This window comes from Cyprinus carpio, chromosome B13, assembly GCF_018340385.1.
Source record: "Cyprinus carpio isolate SPL01 chromosome B13, ASM1834038v1, whole genome shotgun sequence".
Taxonomy (NCBI): Eukaryota; Metazoa; Chordata; class Actinopteri; order Cypriniformes; family Cyprinidae; genus Cyprinus; species Cyprinus carpio.
Window position 1 is genome coordinate 9,730,243 of NC_056609.1, and position 25,909 is coordinate 9,756,151.

The window sequence follows — 25,909 nt, forward strand, 5'->3', positions numbered from 1 at the left end:
CCAATCATAATCAAAAATGCGATCAAACACTATATAAAGATGCGCACGATATAATCCCATAGGAGGCAAAAAATTATGTAGGGGAGTGCGGGGCACAAAGTAACTCTTTTTGACTTTCTCAGTTTGGGGTTCAGAATATAATTGTTTTTATCCACAGTAATTTTACACTTGTCTAGTATAAATATATCGCTTTGTTTCATAATAACAGTGTATACGTTTTTCTTTATTTACCCTCAAAAAAATGGAAGTGAAATGTGACAACATGCCCTGAAGGTGGGGTACACTGTAACATCTGAGGGGCACGTTGTAACATTACCATATGACATCTTAAAATGTTATCTGATCGAATGAAAAAAATATACATGACAAACTAAAATATTTTGTTATTTTTGTAAAATATTTTAAATGGGATTTAAAACTGGTTAGTGTCTTCTGCTAGTTAAAGCATTAAAAAACGATCTGAACTGATAAATAACAGATTGGAGATTAAAATAATAGCAGATTTGTCTCATTTTAAATTAATTAAAAAAAATTGAGATGAAAAATTAACTTAAGCCAGAAATGTTATTTTACTATGGTAAAATAAATGTTCAGCGATATCTTCAAAAGATTTTTGCATTTTGGCGCATTTTTTTTCTGTATAATGTTGATATGGTAACTAATAAATACTGTAAAGTTTGTTATGCTAGCATGTGTGGAAATATTCAAACCATGTGTGTTACAACCAACCCGCGTTACTTTGTGCCCCGCGCTCCCCTACATAAATTAAACAATAATCTTACAAATTATCTTACAAATCAACAACAGCCCAGCAAATACAATTAAATATCAATCACCACTAAAAGGGCTCCCTGCTCTTCTTATAATGCACTTATAAAGTTATAGACATTTTAAAAAATTTATAATTTTGTTTCTCTATTTAACAACATTAACTTACAATAGGGAAAGACATCTTCCCTCAGGTATTTTAAGCACCGATAAACACAGCAGTTGACCATGGTGCTGTACAAATAAAATAAAAACCAGTAAAAAGAATAACATCAGTATACTCAAAAGATAATTTAACATACAAAGTTTAAAAAGCCAATAAGCAAATGAAATTTTAATTTAGTTTTAAACTCATAGACAGAATTTGAAGCTTTCACAGATCAAAGAAGGTTATTCCATAGCCTCGGTCCAACTATTGCAAATAGTAAAAGGTAGATAGTTTGTTTTCTAGCTGGATTTTGTGCTTACGATCAATAATCAAATCTTTGCTTTTAACCACACTGATTTGCAGAAACCAAAACACGAGTCCCGCTTGCTGTGAAGCGGGAACGACTAGGCAGGAGAGGATTCCTCTTGGTCTTAAAGCCTTCCTTGAGCGGCTTCGTTGTTAATTCAAACAATGCTTTGGAAAAAAAAAATATTTATTTGTTATTTGTATGGTCTAGGTGGTCATATAGCGTATGCCTGCAAATACGGAGAAGCCGATGCCTAGTGTTCGGGGCCCTGGGCTGCAGCCCATGTTGCCCATTAGGATAATGTGGCCCTGAAAGCAGCTCAACTGTTTTCATCGTTGAAAGTAATAATAAATGTTTCTTGAGCATCAAATCATCATATTAGAATGATTTCTGAAGGATCGTGTGACACTGAAGACTGGAGTAAAGATGCTGAAAATTCAGCTTTGCATCACAGGAATAAATTACATTTTAAAATACATTCAAACAGAAAACATCTATTTTAAATTGTAATAATATTTCCCAATATTACTATTTTTACTGCAGTTTTGATTAAATAAATGCATCCTTAGTGAGAAAAAGAAACTACTTACAAAAACATTAACAAAAATCTTTACAACCCCAAACTTTTGGTAGTGTATAAGCTTTGAAGAAGGAGACAAAAATATTCCCATATTTTGTGGATGACGTCATATGAATGTGTCTAATCAAATCCTATAGTATTTATCTGCAAATGTATTTATCACTTGGTATAAAGCTAAACTCTAAAAAAAAAAAATATGTAAAGATAAGGCACAATGTACTTTATTATTGGGAGGAATTTTTCCCGTATTTATTTTTTACAGGTGTTTTACCAGTATTTTGAATTTTACACTGCATTGCATTGTGTTTTAGAGTTAATGGAAATGTCTGTAAAATTAAGGGATAGTGTCCTTTGTAATGAGCTGCCAGTACTATTTTTTTTTTTACAGTGTAGCAAAAATAGTCAAGTTCCAACTTATACCAGATGCATGGTATGCACTATATATATATATCATTTAAATATTATCAACTGTACAAGAGAAAAAATGTAAAATCACCACAATATTTTTTGTGATGTAGTGGCAGAGAGCATGAAGCTTTCAAAATTCAACTCTCCTGTAGACTTTGTGTCAAATGAAATTAATAATTTTGTATGCTGTGTGTGCAGTTAATATACAGTATACTGGAATTTTTAAAAGCATTTTTGTTTTTGTTTGTATGATAAAGCTGTTGGTATTATATTTTGTGGCCACTTGATGTGCAGTGTAAAATCTGGGTCCTGAAGCACTACTAGACATGTGCTGATATTCGGTAATGCGATATTTTATATTATAATATCGCGGTAATGTGCATGGTATCGTTATCGTGGGCACTTCTAAATACCGAGAATAATTATATATTACAAATTATTCAGAATTTGGAATGCATTTTAAGAATACTTTTCCCATCAACTGGTCAAAATGCACAACACCGCTGTATGCTGCTTTAAAGATGCGTGTGCACTCTGATGTAAACAAACACGCGTGAGAAGCACATGGAGGAACACGTGAGAGACGGCGCTGAATGAAAGCACATTCACTCTCTGACAGCAGATGGCGCTAAACTGCAGAAAATGCAGCCCTTACCCTGGAAACCCCATAAATAAAAGCAGCTGCTACTTTCTAAACATTTAAATAATATTAAATAATATTTATATATTTCCATAAAATGTTTCCATTTTAATCTGGACTACAACATGCCTTAGATATTGTTTGAAAGTGTTTTGATTCTTTATTTTTCATTAACACTTTACATTAGGGCTTCATTAGTTAACAAACTGCCAATGAAAAATTCTTCTGAACATTCATTAATCTTAGGTATTCCAATATTTAATAACACATTGTTAAAATCGAAAGTTGCAACTTTGTTATTTATTGAGCTAACATGAGATAAGAGTTGAATTTTTTTTAACAAAGATTAGTAACTTCTGTAGCAAATGTAGCTATTGCTCGTTGTGAATGTTAATGCATTAATTAAGGTTAACTAATGAGGTCTTACTGTAAAGTGATACCTATGGGTGTTTAAAGTTCTTTTGCACTTTAATCGGTGTAAAACTTTTAACTTTAAATATATTATTTGTATTGCTTTATTGTATTTAAATGTTCAGTTATTTTTGTTATAAGAAAAAAGTTATTTAACCTGTTCCCTTTCGAAAGGGAACTCCACGCTGCGTCCTCTAGAGGGCACTATGGGAACGCTGTCAGCGTTGCCGGTGTCTGAAGCATGAATGAAAAAACGACAATGAACTTGACATTGGCAGGCGGAAGCCTATGACGTAAGCTAATGAGCGACTGTGGATATTAAAGGGCACTTGTAGAACACATCACCCTCTTTTTTGTCTTCAAGGCTTGTGTACTAAGCATGTGCGTTTGACTCATGAGGGAGTAGGATGCGCTCACTGTTGCATTCGCGGAACTACTAGAGCAGAGGTCTGTACTCGAGTTTTTGCCAGCGTTTGCACAAGCGCGTTCGCCTCTCGGTGGAGTTGAACAAGCTTAATGCGATGCATTCGCGGCGGTTTCTGTTCTCGCCTGATTCTTGAGGGAATTAAGTGTTTGATCAGAATGTACGGCTCTCAGGGGAGATAGCCACGCTACGAGAGGTGATTGCATTGAGAATGCCTGATTCTTTTGAAAATTTAGCACCTCTCACCCGTGTTTCGGGTCTCGCAGGTGCCGAGGCAGTTAATCAGGCAAATCACGGGTATTGTAGGCGGGGCATGGAAGGAATCTGACGTGGAATGTTTTTTTTCTTCCAGAATTCCTTTTGTATAGAATTTTAGAATAGGAACGGTGTATAATGTGTGTTATCTACATTATTGGTGAAGGAGGCTCCTGACTTGAAAAAAAAAAAAATAAAGGCAAGTTTTTTTTTTTAGTTGTTAGGCCCTTGTTTGAGCCTCCTCTGAGCCTCCTCATCTTCTCAGCCCAGGTGTGAGGCTCTCTGTAAGCCTCCCTGATCAGCGGTTCTTGAGGGGGCTAGGCTGAGATCACAGTTGCTGGTTCTCTCAACGGAGCTCTGTGGAGCCGCTTAGACAGAACTATTAGTATGTAGGCTCTATGTGAGCCTCACTAACTGCGTCTAGCATTGAGTAGTCAGGTCCTCTCTCGTTTAGAGAGACGTTACGTTGAGACCTCCACTCTTAAGTGCTCCTCAACTAGGTTGGGTGTTGGTAGGCTTCCTCTCGTTTAAAAGTGTTATCCTGCTGAAGCCTCCGCTCTCCATAGCTCCACTTAGACAGCACTATTGGTTTGTAGGCTCCTTTTTTGTGAGCCTCACTAACTGTCTTTAGCTCTGAGTGTTGTCAGGCCCCCCCTCCTCCTGAGGGTCGTCATGCTGAGGCCTCCACTCTTAAGAACTTCTCTAAGAGGGTTGAGTGCTTGGCTTCCTCTCGTTTTAGAGTGTCATCCTGCTGGAGCCTTCGCTCTTAAGAGCTCCGTCATGGGCAGTGATTGATTTGTAGGCTCTTTCTTTGAGCCGCGCTTACTGCCACACCCCCTGAGTGAAGCCAGGTCTCCTCTAATTTTAGAGAGTTGTTATGCTGAGACCTCCACTCTTAAGAGCTCCCCTGCCAGGGTTGAGCGTTGTTAGGTTTCCTCTCGTTTGGAGAGTCATTCTGCTGAATCCTCCGCTCCCCAGAGCTCCGCCTAGGCAGTATAGGGGTGTAGGCTCTTCTACTGAGCCTCACTAACTGCCTTTGATGCTGAGTGTGGCTAGGTCTCCTCTCGTTTTAGAGAGTCGTTATGCTGAGGCCTCCACTCTTAAGAGCTCAAACTCGGATTGAGTGTGATGGTTTCCTCTCATTTAAGAGAGTCATTCTGCTGAAGCCTCCACTCTCCATAGGTCCGCTTGGATAGTACTTTTTGTAGGTAGGCTCCTCTTCTTTGGGGAGCCTCGCTAACTGTCTCTAGCGCTGAGTGTAGTCAGGTCTCCTTTCGTTCTAGAGAGTCGTCATGCTGAGGCCTCCCTATTAAGAGCTTCTCTAGGAGGGTTGAGTGTTAGGCTTCCTCTCGTTTAAGAGAGTCATCCTGCTGAAGCCTTCACTCTTTAGAGCTCCGTCAGGGGCAGTGATATGAGTTTGTAGGCTCTTTTTTGAGCCTCGCTTAATGCCTCTGGCGCTGAGTGTAGCCAGGTCTCCTCTCGCTTTAGAGAGTCGTTATGTTGAGACCTCCACTCTTAAGAGCTCCCCTGCCAGGGTTGAGCGTTGTTAGGTTTCCTCTCGTTTTAAAGAGTCATTCTGCTGAATCCTCCACTCCCCAGAGCTCGGCCTAGGCAGTATAGGGGTGTAGGCTCTTCTACTGAGCCTCACTAACTGCCTTTAATGCTGAGTGTGGCTAGGTCTCCTATCGTTTTAGAGAGTCGTTATGCTGAGGCCTCCACTCTTAAGAGCTCAAACCAGGATTGAGTGTGTAGGTTTCCTCTCATTTAAGAGAGTCATTCTGCTGAAGCCTCCACTCTCCATAGCTCCGCTTGGACAGTACTTTTTGTAGGTAGGCTCCTGTTCTTTGGGGAGCCTCACTAACTGTCTTTAGCGCTGAGTGTAGTAAGGTCTCCTCTCGTTTTAGAGAGTCGTCATGCTGAGGCCTCCACTCTTAAGAGCTTCTCTAAGAGGGTTGAGTGTTAAGCTTCCTCTCGTTTAAGAGAGACATCCTGCTGAAGCCTCCGCTCCCCAGAGCTCCGCCTAGGCAGTATAGGGGTGTAGGCTCTTCTACTGGGCCTCACTAACTGCCTTGACGCTGAGTGTGGCTAGGTCTCCTCTAGTTTTAGAGAGTCGTTATGCTGAGGCCTCCAATCTTAAGAGCTCAAACTAGGATTGAGTGTGTAGGTTTCCTCTCATTTAAGAGAGTCATTCTGCTGAAGCCTCCACTCTCCATAGCTCCGCTTGGACAGTAATATTGGTTGGTAGGCTCCTCTTCTTTGGGGAGCCTCGCTAACTGTCTTTAGTGCTGAGTGTAGTCAGGTCTCCTCTCATTTTAGAGAGTCGTCATGCTGAGGCCTCCACTCTTAAGAGCTTCTCTAAGAGGGTTGAGTGTTAGGCTTCCTCTCATTTAAGAGAGTCATCCTGCTGAAGCCTTCGCTCTTTAGAGCTCTGTCAGGAGCAGTGATATGAGTTTGTAGGTTCTTTTTTGAGCCTCGCTTACTGCCTCTGGCGCTGAGTGTAGCCAGGTCTCCTCTCGCTTTAGAGAGTCGTTATGTTGAGGCCTCCACTCTTAAGAGCTCCCCTGCCAGGGTTGAGCGTTATGGGTTTCCTCTCGTTTAAGAAAGTCATCCTGCTGAAGCCTTCACTCTTCAGAGCTCCGCCTAGGCAGTAGAGACCTCACTACTGCCTTTGCTGTTGAGTGTGGCTAGGATGAGGCTTCCACTCTTAAGAGCTCCCCTACCAGGATTGAGCATGGTAGGTTTCCTCTCATGTAGAGATTCATTCTGCTGGAGCCTCCGCTCTCCTTAGCTCCACTTGGACTGTAATATTGGTAGGTATCTTTTGTGAGCCTCGCCAACTGTCTTTACTGTTGAGTGTTGTCAGACCTCCTCTCACTCTAGAGAGTTGTCATGCTCAGGCCTCCACTCTTAAGAGCTTCTCTAAGAGGGTTGAGCATGGTAGGCTTCCTCTCATTTTGAGAGTCATTCTCCTGGAGGCTCCGCTCCCCAGAGCTCTGCTAAAATAGTACTATTGGTATGTAGGCTCCTTTTTCTGTGAGCCTCGCTGACTGTCTTTAGCACTGAATGTAGTCAGGCTGTTATGCTTAGGGCCTCCACTCTTAAGAGCTCCCCTGCAGGGTTGAGCGTCGTAGGTTTCCTCTCATTTTAGAGAGTCATCTTGCTTAAGCCTCCGCTCCCCAGAGCTCCGCCTAGGCAGTAGTCTCTACCTGCCACTGGCGTGGAGTGTAGCTGGGTCTCCTCTCGCTTTAGAGATTCGTTAAATACTGAGACCTCCACTCTTAGAGCTCCAGACTTGGACGGTGAGTTAGTCTATGATGATTGAGCGTGAGCCCGCCGTAAAGCCTAGCGTTTCGCTAGTAGGGATGCTGTTCCTAAAGTCCTGACTTTGGGAAATGGTTACCTAGGCACTTTTCCCTCAGCATGGCAGCGTTGGTATACCGTTCCCATAGCGCCCTCTAGAGGACGCAGCGTCTCGTTCCCTATTCTCAGGGAACCATGGTTACATGCGTAACCTGAGACGTTTTACTGTATTATGACCACTTTTTTGAAACTTAATTTCAATACCGTGATAATACCGCATACCGTGACAAAACATGATCAATTAATCACAACAGGAAAATTTGATACCGGCATATCCCTAAGCACTACTAGTTAAGATGTTCAGTGTTAGCACTCGACTAACAGTTGTTCTTTGAGCCGCTGGCCTGGAGTCACCCGAGCATGACCACTGAGACTCGGCAGCTGATGAATCAATAATGACAGGAGGCAAAACAGTGAACAAAACCTAGTGTTCAGGCTAATCCCTAATGTTGTAGAAGCTTTTGAAGTTCACAGAGCTCTGAACCGGACAAACACACACACACACACACACACACACATGCGGAGTGGGACTGTTCTGTTTGGCCGAGGGACACAGATGGAATTGGACTGGATTTGAGGAGTATCATGGAGGGCATTAATGTGGCGATCCAGACTGGCTTAAGTCTCTGCCACAAATAGAGCCAATAGAGTCAAAGCTTTAGATTTGAAATATTTGGGCCTAAATTGAAGATTTATGTATTTGAATTGCATATCAAATTTCCATCCATTTGGATTCCACCATTTCAATGTAAACTAATAAATGTAATGTGATGCATAAATGTTAAGAAACTTTTTTTTCTGCACAAATTTGCATATTTTATTATTAACTCGTTGCATCGGTTTGATTTCATTTAAATAATCACATTTTAAAAATGCATTTATTCAAAAAGCCTGGAATCAGCATAAATCTATTCATTTTGAAAACAATACATTTTATTTAGGTTAAAACTATGAAACTGTTCATCCATCCATGCATCTATCTATCTATTAGTTAAAATGAAAAAAAAAAAATTGGGTTTACATTCAATACTTTTAACAAATGTCGATATAGTAATATTAACTAAAATTATTTAAATGCTTTAGAAGTTTTTTTTTTTCATTGTTATTTCATGTTAACGAATGCAGTTAACTAATGTTAACAAATGGAATCTTATTGTAAAATGTTAAAGAAAATTTTAATATTAAAAAATAAGTAGGTTTCTCTAAACTCGATGGATTGAAACTGTATGAAAGAACAACCTTCAAGCAACAGGTTTCCTCTGGGGAAAAAATATGAAACATCACATGGAAAAACGAGAGAATAGTTGTTTCAGGAAACAGAAACTAAAGCAAAAAGTATCCAAATGTCACTGTGAAGGCAGGAGTTGTAGAGTTTCACAGAAGTAGCTGTGTGTGTGTGTGTGTGTGTTAAAGGAGGCTGGCTGGCTGGCTGCCTTGCGTCAGTCCTGCTTAACATCAGTGATCTACAAACACACACACACACACACAACGGGTACTGAGACTGCAGACCAGAGACGTGCTGGAGACATAAGAGCTAGTGTGGCACACAGGAGTCAGACAAAGACAGCAGCTCACAGTCCATCATGATGATCTTTCAATCAGGTCATACCACAATGAAAAATAAAGCCATCACAACTCTGAATCCGCTCATTACTGCCTGGCAGCGCAGCGTGCAACTGCGTAATAATGAATACTGCAGACAGTCATTTGCATTCAGTGCACACACAGTCCAAAATTAACACCTGCCAAATGCTAGTAAAAACTGGCTGTAGATGTTACTCACCAGCTGGCTGGTAACTTTATTTGGAACGGCAATTTCACATCGTTTCCAAACAATACAAACAATGAAGCATTTGTCGTGATCCTGAAGTCCTCTAAGAATTTTTTACAAAACGGAAAATAATGGTCAGATGTTTATATAGGATGCCTAAAGGTTTTTCTCCATGTGGTATGTAATATTCCTCACATGAAATCACTAAAAATGAAATCACAATGTTATATTGTCATGTTCATGAAAATAAAACTATATTGCTATTTAAATAGTAGCCTATAGAATTATTTTATGTCGTGTTGATTTCATGTTTTAGTAAACGTGGGTCGTAGCAGTAAACACACTGTGCGATGATCATGCTGAATTTCTGACACTGTCAGAAAATGATTGTAGGCTATCTTTGGTCGCTATCTTTTGTGTGAGACAGCCCAAAATCATGCAGCGTGGCTCGAGTTTTAAAATAGCACAGAGCAGATCGATAGGTGAATGGGTACTTTGATGTCATTGTCATTGTGTTGTCACACCAATTGTTTGGGGTGTTCTGTAAGTTCTGTCATGAAATATACGTCATTTAACCTGACCAATCAGGTGGTGAATGGATGACTATGCCTTTAGGTTCAGTATCTTTAGGTTCGCTGTCAAAAATGCCAGCACTATAAAAAAGAATTTGTTGAGTCAACTAAAAATACTTTGTTACATATTTCTTCTTTGACAACATATTTCTTGTTGAAGCAACTTCCCATTAGAGTGGAATTAGTCCAGGTAACAAATTTGTTTAAGTTGACTTGACTATTATTTCCTAGTCCAGTCAACCTAAATCATGTTGTGTCAACTGGTATTTATTTATTTATTTATTTTTTTACTTGGATCAATACATGTAAGCAAATGTTACCCCACTGCCTTAATTTTTTTAATAAAGATGACAAAACACTTTTTTTAAAATTTCATTTATTTAATTAAAGAGACGACACTTTCATTCACATTTAAATTGAACAAGCAATTTGCTGTCAAAACATCAACTGACAATAAAAAAAAAATGCAAAATACAAACACACATACACGTCTAAAGATCTGAACCGTGACTTGAAAGTGTGATGTATAATAAATAACCTTGGCATGAGATTGAGAAACATAAATAGTTGCATTTCAATTCCTCAGATCAAAACCACAGGGATTATTTTTATTTTCATACCTCAATATGAAAATCAGAAGGTTAAACACTGCATATTAAACCTGCACAAGTTTACATGCACTCCCTTCACCTTAGTGCAAGTTATTGGTCAAAATGAGAAACCAAGATATTATATAATATATAAGGCAAAAGCAATCACATTTAAATACAAAAAAATGAGTGTACTGTTCTTCTGTATAATAAAATATGAATGAAATGCACATGGAAGCACAAAGATCTGAACCGTCAGATTCTAAACTTCATAGCACAAAATGACCAGACATAAGTGTCAACATCAGAAGGATCTTGAAAGTTTCCAAACTCTCCCCCATCATCATGCAATTTACTGGTCATAAAACAAGAAACAGAAAAAGGAAAGCTAAAGCACTTGTCAATTTGAAGGAAAATGTGTACATTACTGTATAGGAAAATGAGACGTGAAACAACATTTGTTTTCATGAGAACATGCATATTCCAAGTCATAACATGATAAACTTTAATCTGCATTCTAAAAAGTAGTGAGAGGCTCAAAACCCCTACTTTTTATGAAAGAGCTTGCTGTGGAGCCCATGAACACATCATGAACATTGGTGGGAGCAGCTTCATTGGTGGGAGCAGCTTCTTCGTAAGTTTTTGCAGAGCTTCAATGGTGTATTTCATGCGCTTGAGGTAGTGGATGTTCACTACATACAGACCCATTAGGAGTCCAAATGCCTTGGGGACATGGGATATGTCAGTGATGACGAGATGTCCAAATGAGAGCAATGTTGGTTATTCCTTGGGAAGCACATCACATTGCTGCTCCTCAGTTACAATCAGAATGCCCTTGTCAATTTCTTTCACAACATTATTAATTTCACCGGATGGCTGGGAAAACACAAAATATTACATTACTCATTAAATGTATAACAAATGAACACACATATGTACATATACTATTAAAGTTGTGTGTTTTGTTAAAAGGACAGCTACCAATAAATGAAAATTGTCCTTCACCCTCAAGTGGAAGATATTTAGAAAAATGTTTGTAACCAAACATGAAAGTCAAAAGTAAATGGTTTCGGTTACAAACATTCAAAATAACTTCCTGTATTAAACTGTTAAAAAGCCTGTATAAATTTCTTTGTTCTGCTAAACACAAAGACTTTAAAATCCCAATGGGAAGATAAGTGGAAAATACACCTCCGGAACCAACTAGGCTAAAAAAGGGGAAAGATTTTGCACGTTATTTTCTTTACTGGTATTCTACATGATTTCTGAATGTGACAAACCAATGCAACGTATGAGTTTTTTTTTTTCTTAATCCAATTTTGCCTGCTTGCAATTCAGTCTAATCTGTCCCACCATTTTAATAATGATCTGAAAATATCTTTGTGTAAAGAGATATTCCTTTTAAATAATAGTCTGTTGCACTGCATGTTCCAGAGTAAAGCATGACTCTTTAAAGGATTGGTTAACTCAAAAATGCATTTTACTCACCCTCATGGCATCGTACATGTGCATGACTTTCTTCTTTCAGACGAATCCAATCGGATTATATTAAAAATTATCCTTGCTCTTCCAAGCTTTATAATGGCAGTAGGCAAGTGTTTTTTTCAACAGTGCAAAAGTAGTCAAATAAAGCGCATCCATCCATAATAAAAAGTCCCTCACATGGCTCTGGGGGGTGAATAAAGGCCTCTTGTGGCGAATCCATGTGTTTATATCCATATTTAAAACGTTATAAACACATTTCTCTCACTTCCGTGAGAACCGTTCTGGGTGGATGACGTAGGACATAGGAGTCATGCATGCACCGGTGATTAGTGACGAACACAGAAGTATGGAGGAAAGACAACAATACACCGGTCACGAAGTAGAAGCACAAAATTAGGCTTGCACGTATGATAGTCAGTGGAAGTGAGAAAAAAGTGTTTATAGCCGCGTTTCCACCGCAGAAACTTTACCCAGGAACTAGGGACTTTGGCCTGGTACTCGGTGTGTTTCCACTGCAGGAACCAGGAACTAAATAAAGTTCCGGGTAAAAAAAATGCCCCTCAGCAAGGCAAGGTAGTACTTTTTCAAAGTTCTGGAACTTTCGGAGGCAGGCAGCATTGTGATTTCAACCACCATTTATTCGGATCATTTTCTAAATATTACTGTTATTGTGTCATGAAATGTCATTTTAAAAGTATTTCAGGCGAGAATATAGTTGTTTAAAACTGATGTTATCAAGTACACTGCTGTTTGCAGAATTACCGGATTTGCGTCATCGCGGTCATCACACTCCCGAGTCGAATGCGCAAAGTCCGAACTACCAAGGATGCAAGTCCAAAATCAGCATACTTTGTACTGAGAAACGCGCGCAGACCTACGTCACCAGACTATTTGCCTAATCTTCATGGTACTTTAGACCGCCGTGGAAACGCAGAAAGCAACAGGTCTGGGGGGAAAATAGTTTCTGGGGGAAAAAGTTCCTGGTACAATTGTTCCGGGTAATTTCGGTGGAAACGCGGCATAAGTTTTAAATATGGATATTTTTCTTACAAAAACGCACCGATTTGCTACAGGAGGCCTTTATTCACCCCCCGGAACCATGTGAGGCACGTTTTATGGTGGATATAATAGGATGGATGCACTTTATTTGACTACTTTTGGACTGTTGAAAAAAAACACACCTGCATACTGCCATTAAACAACTTGGAAGAGCCAGGACAATTTTTTATTTAACTCAGATTGGATTCGTCTGAAAGAAGAAAGTCATATACACCTAAGATGCCTTGAGATAGAGTAAAACATGGGCTAATTTTCATTATTGAGTGAACTAATCCTTTAAGCAAAGTTGCTAATGGCCAATATGCCAGCACTGATATGAGCCAGAACATTTTTCAGGATTCACAACAGCATTCATCAAATTAATCAAAAATGGCGATGTCTATAAACAGGGTTTCTCCTGGTTTTATGAAGATAAATTCAAGAATTTATAAAGACCTTTTAAATACCAACTATAGAAAATTCAAGAAATAAAACTAAAGGGAATAATACGTCAAATTATGTTCTCTAAATTTTGAAGCTGTTTTCCAATGCAAATATCTACATTTTCTTAAAGGGTTCACCCAAAAAAAAAAAAAAAAAAAAAAAAAAAAAAAAGCAAGAAAATTGTCATTTACTAAACCTCAAGTTGTTCTATACCTGAATGAGTTTCTTTCTTTGACAAGTCCCAGATAGTCTAACACAGTACACAACCCCACAACATGTTACAACCCCAGATCAACAAGATTTCCTCTTCTATTACCTGGACCACATCACTGCAGACTGATGCTGCTCAGTTTGGTCATCCACAAGCGTAATCCCAACAGTCATGTCCTTGATGAATTCCTGCTCCGAAGCCAGAGTGCTTTAATAAAAACAAAGGGAAGCATTAAAATGTGGGGGTGCTAAAGTGATTCATTCAAGAGCAGTGAGTGGTTTTCTTGTTAATTCATTAACAATAAGGACACAAACAACAGCAACTATATTAGTCTGCTGTCCCTTTAAAACTAAATGCACATGGATTCAATATACTGGTACTCACTTCCATATTCTCCCAACAGTTTACATTCACTTAGGATGTAACTGGGTGTGTTTGCGTGAATACTCTTTAAAACTGACAATTTGAGATCATTTGTGTATATTTCTCTGTTAAGACGCAAGAGAGAACTGAATTCAGAAATCTTGCGCTGTTTGAGAGATGCTTTTCTGTGTGCGGGATTCGGCTAGGTGCGCTCAGAAAACCTGACCGAACATAGGGAATGTTTTGTGTACATATAGTTTCAGGTTCAAAATGTTTATGTTAATTTAAAGTGTTCGGCCTTATCTAATTAATGAATCATGAACTCGGCATAAAAATATTTGCATGCAGATACTCACTGACCTGCAGTGTTACAGCCACAATATATAATGCTAAATGCTGGTTTCATGGCCAGTAAATAGTATTTTATGGCTGGTAAAAGTTCGCCCACCACTGGCAAATGTTGGATCCTCAGGGAACGTTTCTGCCTCTTTTACTCTTTGTGTTCTGTACTGAATGTAAAAAAACCAGACATGTCCTTTTCTTTCTGCCGGCTCATGTTTAGTATTGAAAGTGCTGAGTCATTATGCATTCCAGATGTACACTGCAGTGTGTGTGTGTGTGTGCTATCTAATCTCTTTATGTGAAATCTGCTCCACCGCTGAACAGTCAGAGAGGGGGAATTAGCGTTCAATGGTCTTGATTTTGAAAAGAGATCTTTTGCACACAAAAATCAGATGTGTCCTTTGAAAGAAGTGACAAGCAACTGAAATCATTCACAGTGGGGAACTGAAAGATGACAAAAAGAATAATAATGTGCTTAGAGAGAAATAAAGCCTTTCTTACACTGTTTCTCTCATAGTACTCCAGCTGTCTGTTTTGGGTTTTAGACTGAGGGACATTCAGTAAGGGATGGATCACAAAGTACTCACTTTCGATCAATTTAATGTGTCCTTAGTGGATAAATGTATTTTTTATTTTAAAAGAAATCTTACTGATCCCAAACTGAATTGTAGTGCATATAACTGAATGTGGATGAAATGAATCACATTATCCCTCTCATGCATGTAGGGATATGCTGTTCTAATGTTGTGAATTATTCGTATTCTATTCAGTTGGATTGGCAGTTTTCCCAGATAGAGACTCTGAACTACCGAGTAACTTAAATCGTTTGCCGTCTCATGCTGCTCAGGCTTTATATACGTAAGCATTGGTCTTCATCCAGATATGTTTCAGTTCTGGGTTCATTTTTGAGTATATTTATTTGTTAGTTTTTGTTTGGGACCGTACACAGATCCAAAAGTAGGCCTAGTGTACGTGGGTTTGCTGAGTATGCACACTTACTCCACCTGTGTTTATCTAAACCGGCATGTCTCTGAGAGCTCACTAAAACACACACTCAGTCACGTGCCTCCCTGCTGTGTTTATGTGTGTGTGTGCTGGCTTTGTTTTCTCTCTCTCTCTCTCGCTCTTATGTCACCTCTGTAGTTTCCCGTGGTTTGATGTCTTTATCTCACAGGGTCTTTCAGATGACTTTGAAGTTTACCTGCAGTCCATTAATCATATGCACACATTCTGTGTCTCCTTTACCCTCTCACACATGCAGCCAGAAGTTGAATTTTAAAGGAATAGCTTGCCAAAAAATTAACATTTTGTCATTGTTTGCTGCTTGGGTCATTGTCATGTTGATCTCACCCAAGATTACTTTCTTTTCTTAGTGAAATACACAAAATTAAATGTTATGCAGAATGGCTAAGCAATAAAAATGTATGGTGATTTTTACTTTCAAACTCAAAAAAGCACAAAAAAAAAAATAGTATTTTCGAATCGCACACTGTATTCCAAATCTTCTGAAGTCGTAGAATGGTTTTGTGTGAGAAACAGTCTGAAATTGAAGATATTTACTGAGAATTTTCCCCTTCACCAGAGCTACAGTATTTGGCTATTTTATTCATTTTTCAACAGAAATGCATGGTTATGTAGCTTTATATATCAACTTCTCAAAAGTTTCAGTCGCTAATGTGAGTTTGGATGGGACTGTCTATTGGTCCAAAATATGGAAGGAGGTTTGTGAGTGCAGAAAGGGCTATAGGAGTGTTTGGGAAACATGTTTGGTGTCTGTTTTTGCAATTTCGTTTCTTGCCCTAGTGGTGCAGAAATCACTGCACTCTTCTGAACAACATCTGGAGCAATCAATGATGACAAATTATGATGACATTTCTGCGAAATGAGATTACTTTGGTTTTTGCATGTTGCATGCAACTTTTTCAAAGTGAAATGTTCAGTGAGTGGTGCTAAAAGTGTGTTCATTTTTAAAAATGAAATGAAAGTGAATCTGGCAAAGTTTTCTTTCACTGGTTGTTGTACATATCATTCGGAAATGAAATGATGTGCAAGTGATGCTAAAAGGTTGATGCCCTATTGCGTTTAAAAAAAAAAAAAAAAAAAAAAACCTTCCACCTATGCTAAACCCTAATCTAAACCTAACCAATAGTGTTAAAAAAAAGCAAACAAGGCATAAAAACGCATTTGATAAAGCAACCATAACATTTTAGTTTACTTCTACAAGTTCTATAATGCTGTACCAGGTGAGCTAATGAGCAATTTTATGTCATCAGAAAAGCCATACATATGAGCCATACATGGAGTTGCATATGTTTTTGTATTAGTTTACAAATCATGCACTATGGTAAAAGTGTTTTGAGGTCACAAGATAGTATTTGGGGCAGTAGAAACGTGTTTTTTTCGAATGAGCCTGTGTTGAAGAAGCCTAAAATATATATATCGATTATGAAATTACATATAAAGATATAAGTCCTTCTTAAGCGGGTCAAAAAAGCAAGTTAAACAATTGCATTTAATATGAATTTAAACTATAATACATTTACATTTAACTCTAAATACCATGCAATTGTCCAAAACATTACATTCAGTTCACACTTATGTTCATTTAAACTGTACTCTTTTTAAAAATATGCTAAAGCATACTTCTTTTTTTTTTTTTTTTTTACAAGGTAATGTAAGGCCATCTTTAGTCCCCAATGTGTGCGTCTTGTTACTGTCATATTGAGCTAATAACCTTCATGCCAGATGGCTAGTTATCTAACTACCTGTCTTCTGCTCTTTAATACAACTCTTTTTTACATCAATAGCTCTGTTTGTCATAGAAACTAACAAAACACTATGGAAGATGAGGTCAGAAAATATGAATCTTCTTCATACAGCTGTCTTTTACAAAACCATCCTCTGACTGTACTTTATAAAACTAGCCACTGCTCTTTTCAGAGCCATACACCTAGGAAAACTTTACTGTCGCACTGGTGTACCGGGAGCTGCGGCCAAGCATCAAAGCTAGAACAAATGTCATCAGTGTGGATGGAGTATTTTTTGGCAGAAAAACTCTCACTCACCATCACTGCTGTCCTCAATCCATTTTTATTGTGTTATTTTTTACTTTAAAGAGAAAGTTAGTTCCCATTTTGCAAGGATCTAGATTTATTGACATTAACTGATAAGTTATAGTAAATATGCTAGAAGACCCCACTCAAATGCAAGTGTATAAAATGCATGTGCACAGTTGATGCTAATAAATTGAATGATAAACTGATAAATTGAATCAGATTTGAAACCTAACTAAATCTTAAAAAAAAAATAAAAATATATATATATATATATATATATATATATATATATATATATATATATATATATATATAATAATAATAATAATAATAATAATAATAAATGCTAAAGTTCAGAAAAAATTACACATATGTTAAAGCATGGGTACTGTGTACAAAAGTAAAACTTTTCACAGTTTAATATCCTTATTTAAAAAAAAAAAAAAAAAAAAAAAAAAAAAAACATTAATTGTACCTTCATGCAATTTCAAACTTATCCAAATCTAAATTTTTTGTGTTGTAATATCATCTTTGTTGTTCTGCTGAAGGTTTGGAACTACATAGGAGTGAGTAAATAATGACAGGGTCATTGTTAGTGTCACCTATCACTTTATATTTTTAAAAGTAAAAAAAAAAAAAAAAAAAAAAAAAATGACTGATGAAATCAAGAGACAGAAGGGGATTTTCTTTTTACTGCACAAAGCAATCTGTTGATCTGCATGTTCTGACTATATAAGGCTTTAGTACAAACCAGATTTTAAACTACAGCCAGTATCCTGAAACCTGTTAAGTGAAATTGTTAAATGCAAAATTCAGGCAGAGCTGATTTTATAGCTGTTTGACACTTAAATGCAGTTGTTTAAAGCCTGATCACTGAGCATGTTCACACTTGAGTAAATAATTGTATTTGAAACACATTGCTTTGGGTCAAAGACTCCAGTGAGCTGCTCTGATAAATGAGTGCACTCTTATTTGTGCTGGGCCTGCTGTCCTGTGTTAATGTGCTGTGAAATGGGATGCTTTCCACCTGGGCTGAGCCCTACTTTATGTGTACATATGTGTGATTAGCGACTAATTATGCATATTTTAGTTATGTGTGGAAATCAATTGTCTTTTCAAAGACTGGAGACATATTCCTTATATTTCTTAATGACAACTTCGTGTATTTGGAAATGTGACATACTGTATGAAAAGTTAAAGTGGCACCGACTTTTTGCACAGGCAAACAGTTATATTTTCTTCATAAACTGTAAAACGCCACATATGAACTATACAGTTTCAGCAGTTACAACCACATTTAAATAAGGTGAATCCATTATAATTTCAGAACATAATTCACTCTTGAGATGACTGACACCCTGGAAACCCTCGTTTTTTATCATAACATGCACTGATGAATCTGCACAATAAAAATAGGGAATTTAATTAAAGGGATAGTTCCACCCAAGAATAAAAATTGTCATTATTCACTTTATTTTCCAAACCTGCATGCTGTTATTTCTGTGTGATCTTTCGATCAATGCAAATTCAGCTTTTTATTATTATTTTTGTCTCATGCAAGTTTTCTAAGACAAAATGTTAACCTGAGGGAGGAAAATTAATAAAAAAAACAGGACCACAATTGATTTCAGTAGTTAAACACAAAAATACTAACTACTCCTACTGTCATTAATACTATTTATAAATAAATTCACTAAAAAGCCTCAGTAAATTAATTTGTTTTGGTCCACAAAATTCTGAAGAAAAAAAAAGTCCCTCAAGATTCTGATGTGACTGAATGATATTTCTGCTTTTTTTGTTTTCCGTTGAAAAACATCAACATACAGGTTTGGACATGATGGTGAATAAATGATGACAGAACTTTCATTTTAAGAGGGGAAATCTGATTTTATATAATCTTAAATCTTAAGTCATCTGGTGGCAGTAGTTTGTCTGTGATGGATTGTGGTTTGGTGAATGTGTGCCGAGCTCTTCTCGCCCTCACTGAGTGTTAATGAGTGAGAGCTGATAAATGACCAGCCATATCCTACTGAGATAGTATGAGCCTACGCATCTGTTTCTTTTTTCTCTCTCTCTGTCCCTCAGCTGGGAGGAGGATGTGGGTGATACATGAGAGTGACTCACTTCAGTCTCCTGTGAGACTAGACAGACGCCACTGGTCCATTGTCCTTAGATGGTGATTAGAACACGACCAGCCCTGGAACCGCTGCACATATATTAATCATTTAGACTCAAACTCACTGCAGAGTGCAGTATGATTGGCTAATATCCCTGTCAATGGGATAATGCACCTTTCATGCTCACAACAGGTTGGTAAATCAGTCTAAATGGGTCAGACTGCTGTAAATGGATGGGTTAATCACAGAGCACAGATAATATGTCCAAATTAACTTGAAATTACTGATGATCTGTGAGTGATCTGACTTCTAGAGAGCAATCAGCTGGGTTTTTTTCTGAATATTATTGTTGACTAATAGTCTGAAAAGGTGACTTAAAGGGGTATTCTGTCATTAATTAATCACCTTCTTGTCGTTACAAACCCATAAGACACAAATTAAGATATTTTTGATGAAATCCGAGAGCTTTCTGATCTTCCATAGACAGCAATGCAACTGAAATGTTCCAGAAAGGACATTGTTAAAATAGTCCATATGACATCAGTGGTTCAACATTAATTTTATTAAGCTACGAAAAAAAAATATATAAATTAATTCAACAATTTCTTCTCTTCCGTGTCAGTCTTCAAGGTACATTCACAAAAGTACTGCGACGCATGGTTATTTGAAGCAATATAAAAATAAACGTTAAGATTTTAAAGTGTTACTATAATTATGCTTGATGTTCATCATTTTTGATCGCTAATTGTTTAGGCCTGTTCTTCTTTATCTTCTCTTCTAGCTAATTTTTTGCTCAGTGCCGCCCAGCTCAGTTTCTTTTTCTGCTGGCAAAATAGCAAGAGCTTTCAAAAAACATATACAATGGCTTTATTAATAACAGGAGATGACCATCGGCCTGCCAGTTTGGCACAACTTGCGTTGTCATTTTGTAAGCCGGAGCCCAGCCTCTCTCCTTCTCTTTCTCTCAGGGCTGAGAAGTGTGATTGCAGCAGACGGATACACTGACATAAGGGAATACTCAGGAGTGATCACAGTTCTTATCCTCCACAGAGAGAAGGAAAAGAACAGAGAGAAAGAGTGCAGTTCCTCCCCTGTGGCCTTATTTCCTTTCCTAGTGAGAGCATTTGATATTTCTTCAATATGGTGCCTTTGTCACAGCCGTGCCCCCTGGTTTATTGATCACTGCCTCTGCATGGCCCCTCATAACACACAAACAGATGTACACACACAGCTAAACACACACAACTTTGCTCAAAAATGAATTATTTGTATTTAATCTGACATAATATGGTGAGAAAATTATAACAAAGTAATTTTTGAGTGAACTGTTCCCTTAATATGTACTATAAGGTTGGCCCTTCTCATGGGCTGAGCAATAGCGTCTAGGAGAGACTGGTGTTTTATAGGACATGTAGTTGAGTGATATCAGGTAGTAGGGACATTTTCTGTATGCTGTTCTTTAGTTTTTGATGTTTTCTTGTTTACTTACAAATACTGCTAACATGATTTTCTCTAGATGGTAACAAATGCTCTTTCACACAGGTATGTTTGTCATGATTAATCGTGCTTTCAGCATCTGTCGTCTCAATATGTGTGGATAAAAACTATTGTCATATTATATACACACAAAAACTAAATGATCTTAATGATAACCTTTCAAAGTAATAATAGTATTTTATAGAAATGTCCATTGATACATGGATACATGTTTTGAGGTGCAGGACCTTCTTTGTCAAAAATAGAAAGGCAATGTTTTGTTGTAAATAATTTTTTTAATTTGATCATGTTGTAAGAGAATGTTTACATTTTTCACATTTTATAAATTAATTTCAGTAGATACAATTTTTGCTTATAAATTTGGCATTGAACGCAGAATCCAGAAAAAATAACACAGAAAATACAGAATTTCAGAAAAATAAAATAAAATAAATTTCATGGGGCCCAAAATTAAAATGTAGCTTACTCTGTTGAGTTTAATAATAATAAAAAAAAATAATAATAATAATAATAAATAAAGTTACGTTTACATTCATTCTTGAGGTCTAAAAACATGTAGAATGCATTTTCCCCATTAGTGATATAAAATGAATATTGTGTATTGCATTATATGAAATATATATATATATATATATATATATATATATATATATATATATATATATATATTACAATAATATTTTGTCCATATCACCCAGTCTTAGTTCATCTCATTTGAATTATTAGTAACCATTAAAATAAGTTTTTTACATTAATTGACATGAACTAACAAAGAACAATATATATAAAGCATTATTTCTTAGTTGATGTTAATCTCAGCATTTACTAATACATGCTGTAAAATATGTTCAGTTGGATAATACTTTAACTAATATTAACAAAAGAGGTCTTATTGTAAAGTGTAACTGAACCATTTTCAAACATCTCTCAAAAGCGCCATTTATTATAGTGGAAAATGTTGCACTGAATGAATGAATGAATGAATGAATGAATTTGTGAATGAATGAGTGCACAATGTTAAGTAATATTCTATTCTAATTCTGTTCTTTAAAAAACTTGCCCCTTTTAGACTTGCTCTTTATTCATTAACTATCTGCTTGTTTTCTAAAAAAAAAAAAAAAAAAAAAAAAACTAGTTTCTCTATTCTTTTTGTATTCTATTTCTTTATTATACAATCAACAAAAAGCAAAAAAGGCCTCTAACACTAGCTTGCTCTATTCTTTTTCTATTCTATCTGTTTTATTTTTATTTATTATGTAGTTAAAAAAAACTTGCTACGTGTACTGCATTAAGCTCACTGAGACTTGTCATAGCACTTGTGTATTGCTCTTTTGTTGATTTTGATTGCTTCCATTGTCCTCATTTGTAAGTCGCTTTGTATAAAAGCGTCTGCTAAATGACTAAATGTAAATGTAATGTAATATATTGAATAATGGTTGAGGATGTTGTCAGACTTCTGTTTGTGCATTCGTTTTGCAGCAGGAAGCTGTGAGAATGAGGAGCGCGTGTTTCGTGAACGCATGCGTCCCAGGAAGAGGCAGGGAGCCGTCCGGAGGAGGGTGCATCAAGTCAACGGACACAAGTTCATGGCCACCTACCTGAGACAGCCCACCTACTGCTCGCACTGCCGCGACTTCATCTGGTGAGTCCCGCAGCGGCCGCCGGCTGGTATTTGTACAGCTGCGTGTGTTGGTAAATCTACATCTGAGTTTTGACATAGCCAGTGTACATTATCCCTCCTCATGAGTGGTTTACCCTCAGTGGGCTGCATTTCCATGGTAACCACAGGAAAAGCCCTGAGGCTCAGAGCAACAATATGTGCGTATTGAGTGCGTCTGGCCTCCTCCACACTGCGCAAGAACACCGCCATGCACAGGCACGCTGTGGCCCGCCTCTCTAGAGAACAGAGGAATATGGCTGTTTTAAAAGATAAGATGCAGAGCTGATGTGTGGGACTAACACTGAAAGACGAGCAGTGAATAACAACACACACCTCATGAAATCTACATACTTATTAAAGGTTCACCCAAAAAAGAATATTTCCTAAAATGTATTCACCCTCAGGCCATCCAAGATTTAGATGACTTAGTTTATTCATTTGAAAAGATTTGGAGAAATGTAGCACTGCATCACTTGCTCACCAATGGATCATCTGCAGTGAATGGGTGCCGTCAGAATGAGAGTCCAAAGAACTGATAAAAACATCACAATAATCCACAAGTAATCTCCAGTCCATCAATTAACATCTTGTGAAGTGAAAAGCTCTGTTTGTAAGAAACAAAAGCATAATTTTTAAACTTCAAATCTGGCTAAAATATAAGTCCTCTGTCATTAATTTTACTTTCACCAGTAAAAAAGTCGTCTCATCTGAATCATGAGAGAAATATGCACATATCAAGCACAGTTTACAAGTGGAAACAGTCCAAACTACTGTTCTAAAGTAATATGTTGTTGCATTTTGATGTGAGAGGACAACATGAGGTGGACCTTTTCACTGGAGGGGGCGTCATTATGGATTATGTTATCATATTTTGGACAAATGATTTAAAGTAAAAATGCCTTGATGAATTTGGAAACATTCAGCTTTTCGCTTCACAAGATGTTAATTGATGGACTGGAGATTACTTGTGGATTATTATGATGTTTTTATCAGTTGTTTGCACTCCCATTTTGACGGCACCCATTCACTGCAGAGGATCCATTGGTGAGCAAGTCATGTAAGGCTAAATTTCTCCAAATCTGTTGTAATGAAGAAACAAGTTAATCTACATCTTGGATGACCTGAGGGTGAGTACATTCCATTTGCATTACCAAGTTGGAAACACTTTGTCAATAAAATGCAATTGCTAATGTTAACAGATGCAACTTTTTACAAATTAAAGTAAATTTTGATATTAAGCTGATAATATCATGCTGATGATGCTGTAAATTTAAGGTTCATTGTTATGTCATACTACTGAATGTAGTTGACTATATGTTAACAAATGGAAGTATATTTAAAGTATAAGCATAATGTCCATAATGATAAAGTAGTTAGAACACCTTGTTCAAAGACACGTGCAAACACCAAATGTAAGCAAAAATTGGATGAGGCAAACAAAGCTATTCATTTGATGGCTAGTAACTTGAAATTGTCAATTCAAAAGACAAACTTTCCTCAGTGGAATATGTACCATGCTACAGTAAGTATGCATGTCTATCTCTCTCTCTCTCTCTCTCTCTCTCTCTCTCTCTCTCTCTCTCTCTCTTACATTTGGTGACAAATCACAGTGTCTTCATATTTACATCACAGAGAGACTCTTTCCTCATGTACAAAAACATACAGGAGAACTGATCTCTCTTGCTTCTCTTCACAGGGGTGTATTAGGAAAGCAAGGGTATCAGTGCCAAGGTAGGCAAATACCATATTTCTCCATGTCAGATGTTTTGTTCAACAGCTAAGACAATTTGTTAGCTCATAAACATGTTAGCTACTCTAAATCTAAAGCAACAAAACACATGTGAAACGTCATCCTCATCATGTAGCACTTTATTCCAACGATCAGCATTTTCTGGAAAGTTCTCTGTTTTCCACAAGATGAAATAACATCATGCATGTGCATATTCTGTGTAAATAATGACAGAAGTTTTATTTTTTGATGACTTGTTCCTTTGAGCCGTGACTAGCTCAGGATCTGAAATAAAGGAAACTACTGGCATGGACAGGAAACTCCTAAAATATCATATCTATACTGCAGCCCGAGCATGCTTATATGTGAAGCCAGAGTTATACATCCGAAAGTAAAGCTGATCTCATCTGCTTGTTTCTGTTGATCAGTGTGCACCTGTGTAGTTCATAAACGCTGCCATGAGCTGATCATCACGAAATGTGCGGGTCTGAAGAAGCAGGAGGACACCACAGAGGAGGTGAGAGGAGCCTGCAGAAGATCACACATGATGTCTCACTTTTAATATCACCAATGAGAGCGAGATACAAACGTCTCCTCTAGAGTTTGAAACTATGTGTACAAACTAAATTTATCCTACATGTGCTATCCACATACATTTTAGAGATTGTCAACAATGTATTTTTTAATATTGGGAAATATCCATTAAATCTCCTGAGCTAAAGAGCAACACTTAAACAATAAATCTTGGCTCTGGTGTGGAAAATTATACTATGTTTTTACTGTTATAAACAACATTACTGTGTAGTCTTTATCACATGGGTGTTAATACCCAAATTTTTAAGATTATTTTATTTATTTTATTTGGGGGTTTGTTTAAAAAAATTGCTGCATTTTTGCAGCCAACTTGTTTTAAAATGCTTGTTAAGTGCTGCATAAAGGTCTTCCTGATCTTCTATCGCCCCCTGCAGGTGGGATCTCAGCGCTTCAGCGTCAATATTCCTCATAAGTTCAGTATTCACAACTACAAAGTCCTGACGTTCTGTGACCACTGCGGCTCATTACTGTGGGGCCTGCTGCGGCAAGGGCTTCAGTGCAAAGGTGAGAGCGGCATTCTGGGAAATGTAGTTATAGAGCTCTCACAGGAAAAGCTTGAAATATGAGGGAAATTGCAATTAATTGATAAGTTCATGGAATTTGTATAGAATTTTCTGTGGTCAGTGCACATTATTCGTTAAAATATTTTTGTAGGGTATATTTGGAGTGCTTGTTTAAAACTGCCCATTAGTTTTATTGTTTATCATTTAATATATTAATTAAAAAAAAAAAAATGTAGTTGACATACAAATGAAAATGTGCCCAGAAATATAACCCAGTGTTATTTTAGTGTAATTTGAATTTTATATTTTTCAGCAGTTTTTATTATTATTTTAAATTTGGTTTTATATTTTTTGTTTACGTTTTCATTTTTATTAAAATGTCATTTTTATTATTTTTTTAAATAGTTTTTAATTTTTTTATTTCAATTTTAGTAGTTTTATTTATTTTAGTATAGCAGCCTTAAATGAAAATGCAAAATGTTATCTTGGCAATTTTCTGGTGTATATATATATATATATATATATATATATATAATATATATATACTGTGTATATATATATATATATATATATATATATATATATATAAACATACATATTAGTTTTTTTTTAATATATACTTTATACTTTTTTTTA

At 36.9% G+C, this 25,909-nt stretch overlaps 1 protein-coding gene across 1 annotated transcript in view; it reads left to right on the forward strand.

Annotated features, from left to right (window-relative positions):
* LOC109083439 (protein kinase C epsilon type) overlaps window positions 1-25,909 on the forward strand; it is a 92,045-nt gene that overhangs the window by 33,244 nt on the left and 32,892 nt on the right. The window contains exons 3-6 of the mRNA XM_042736384.1: window positions 22,267-22,429; window positions 24,144-24,178; window positions 24,605-24,693; window positions 25,145-25,274. Coding sequence (XP_042592318.1) covers window positions 22,267-22,429; window positions 24,144-24,178; window positions 24,605-24,693; window positions 25,145-25,274 — 417 coding nt within the window. The remainder of the gene's footprint in view (window positions 1-22,266; window positions 22,430-24,143; window positions 24,179-24,604; window positions 24,694-25,144; window positions 25,275-25,909) is intronic.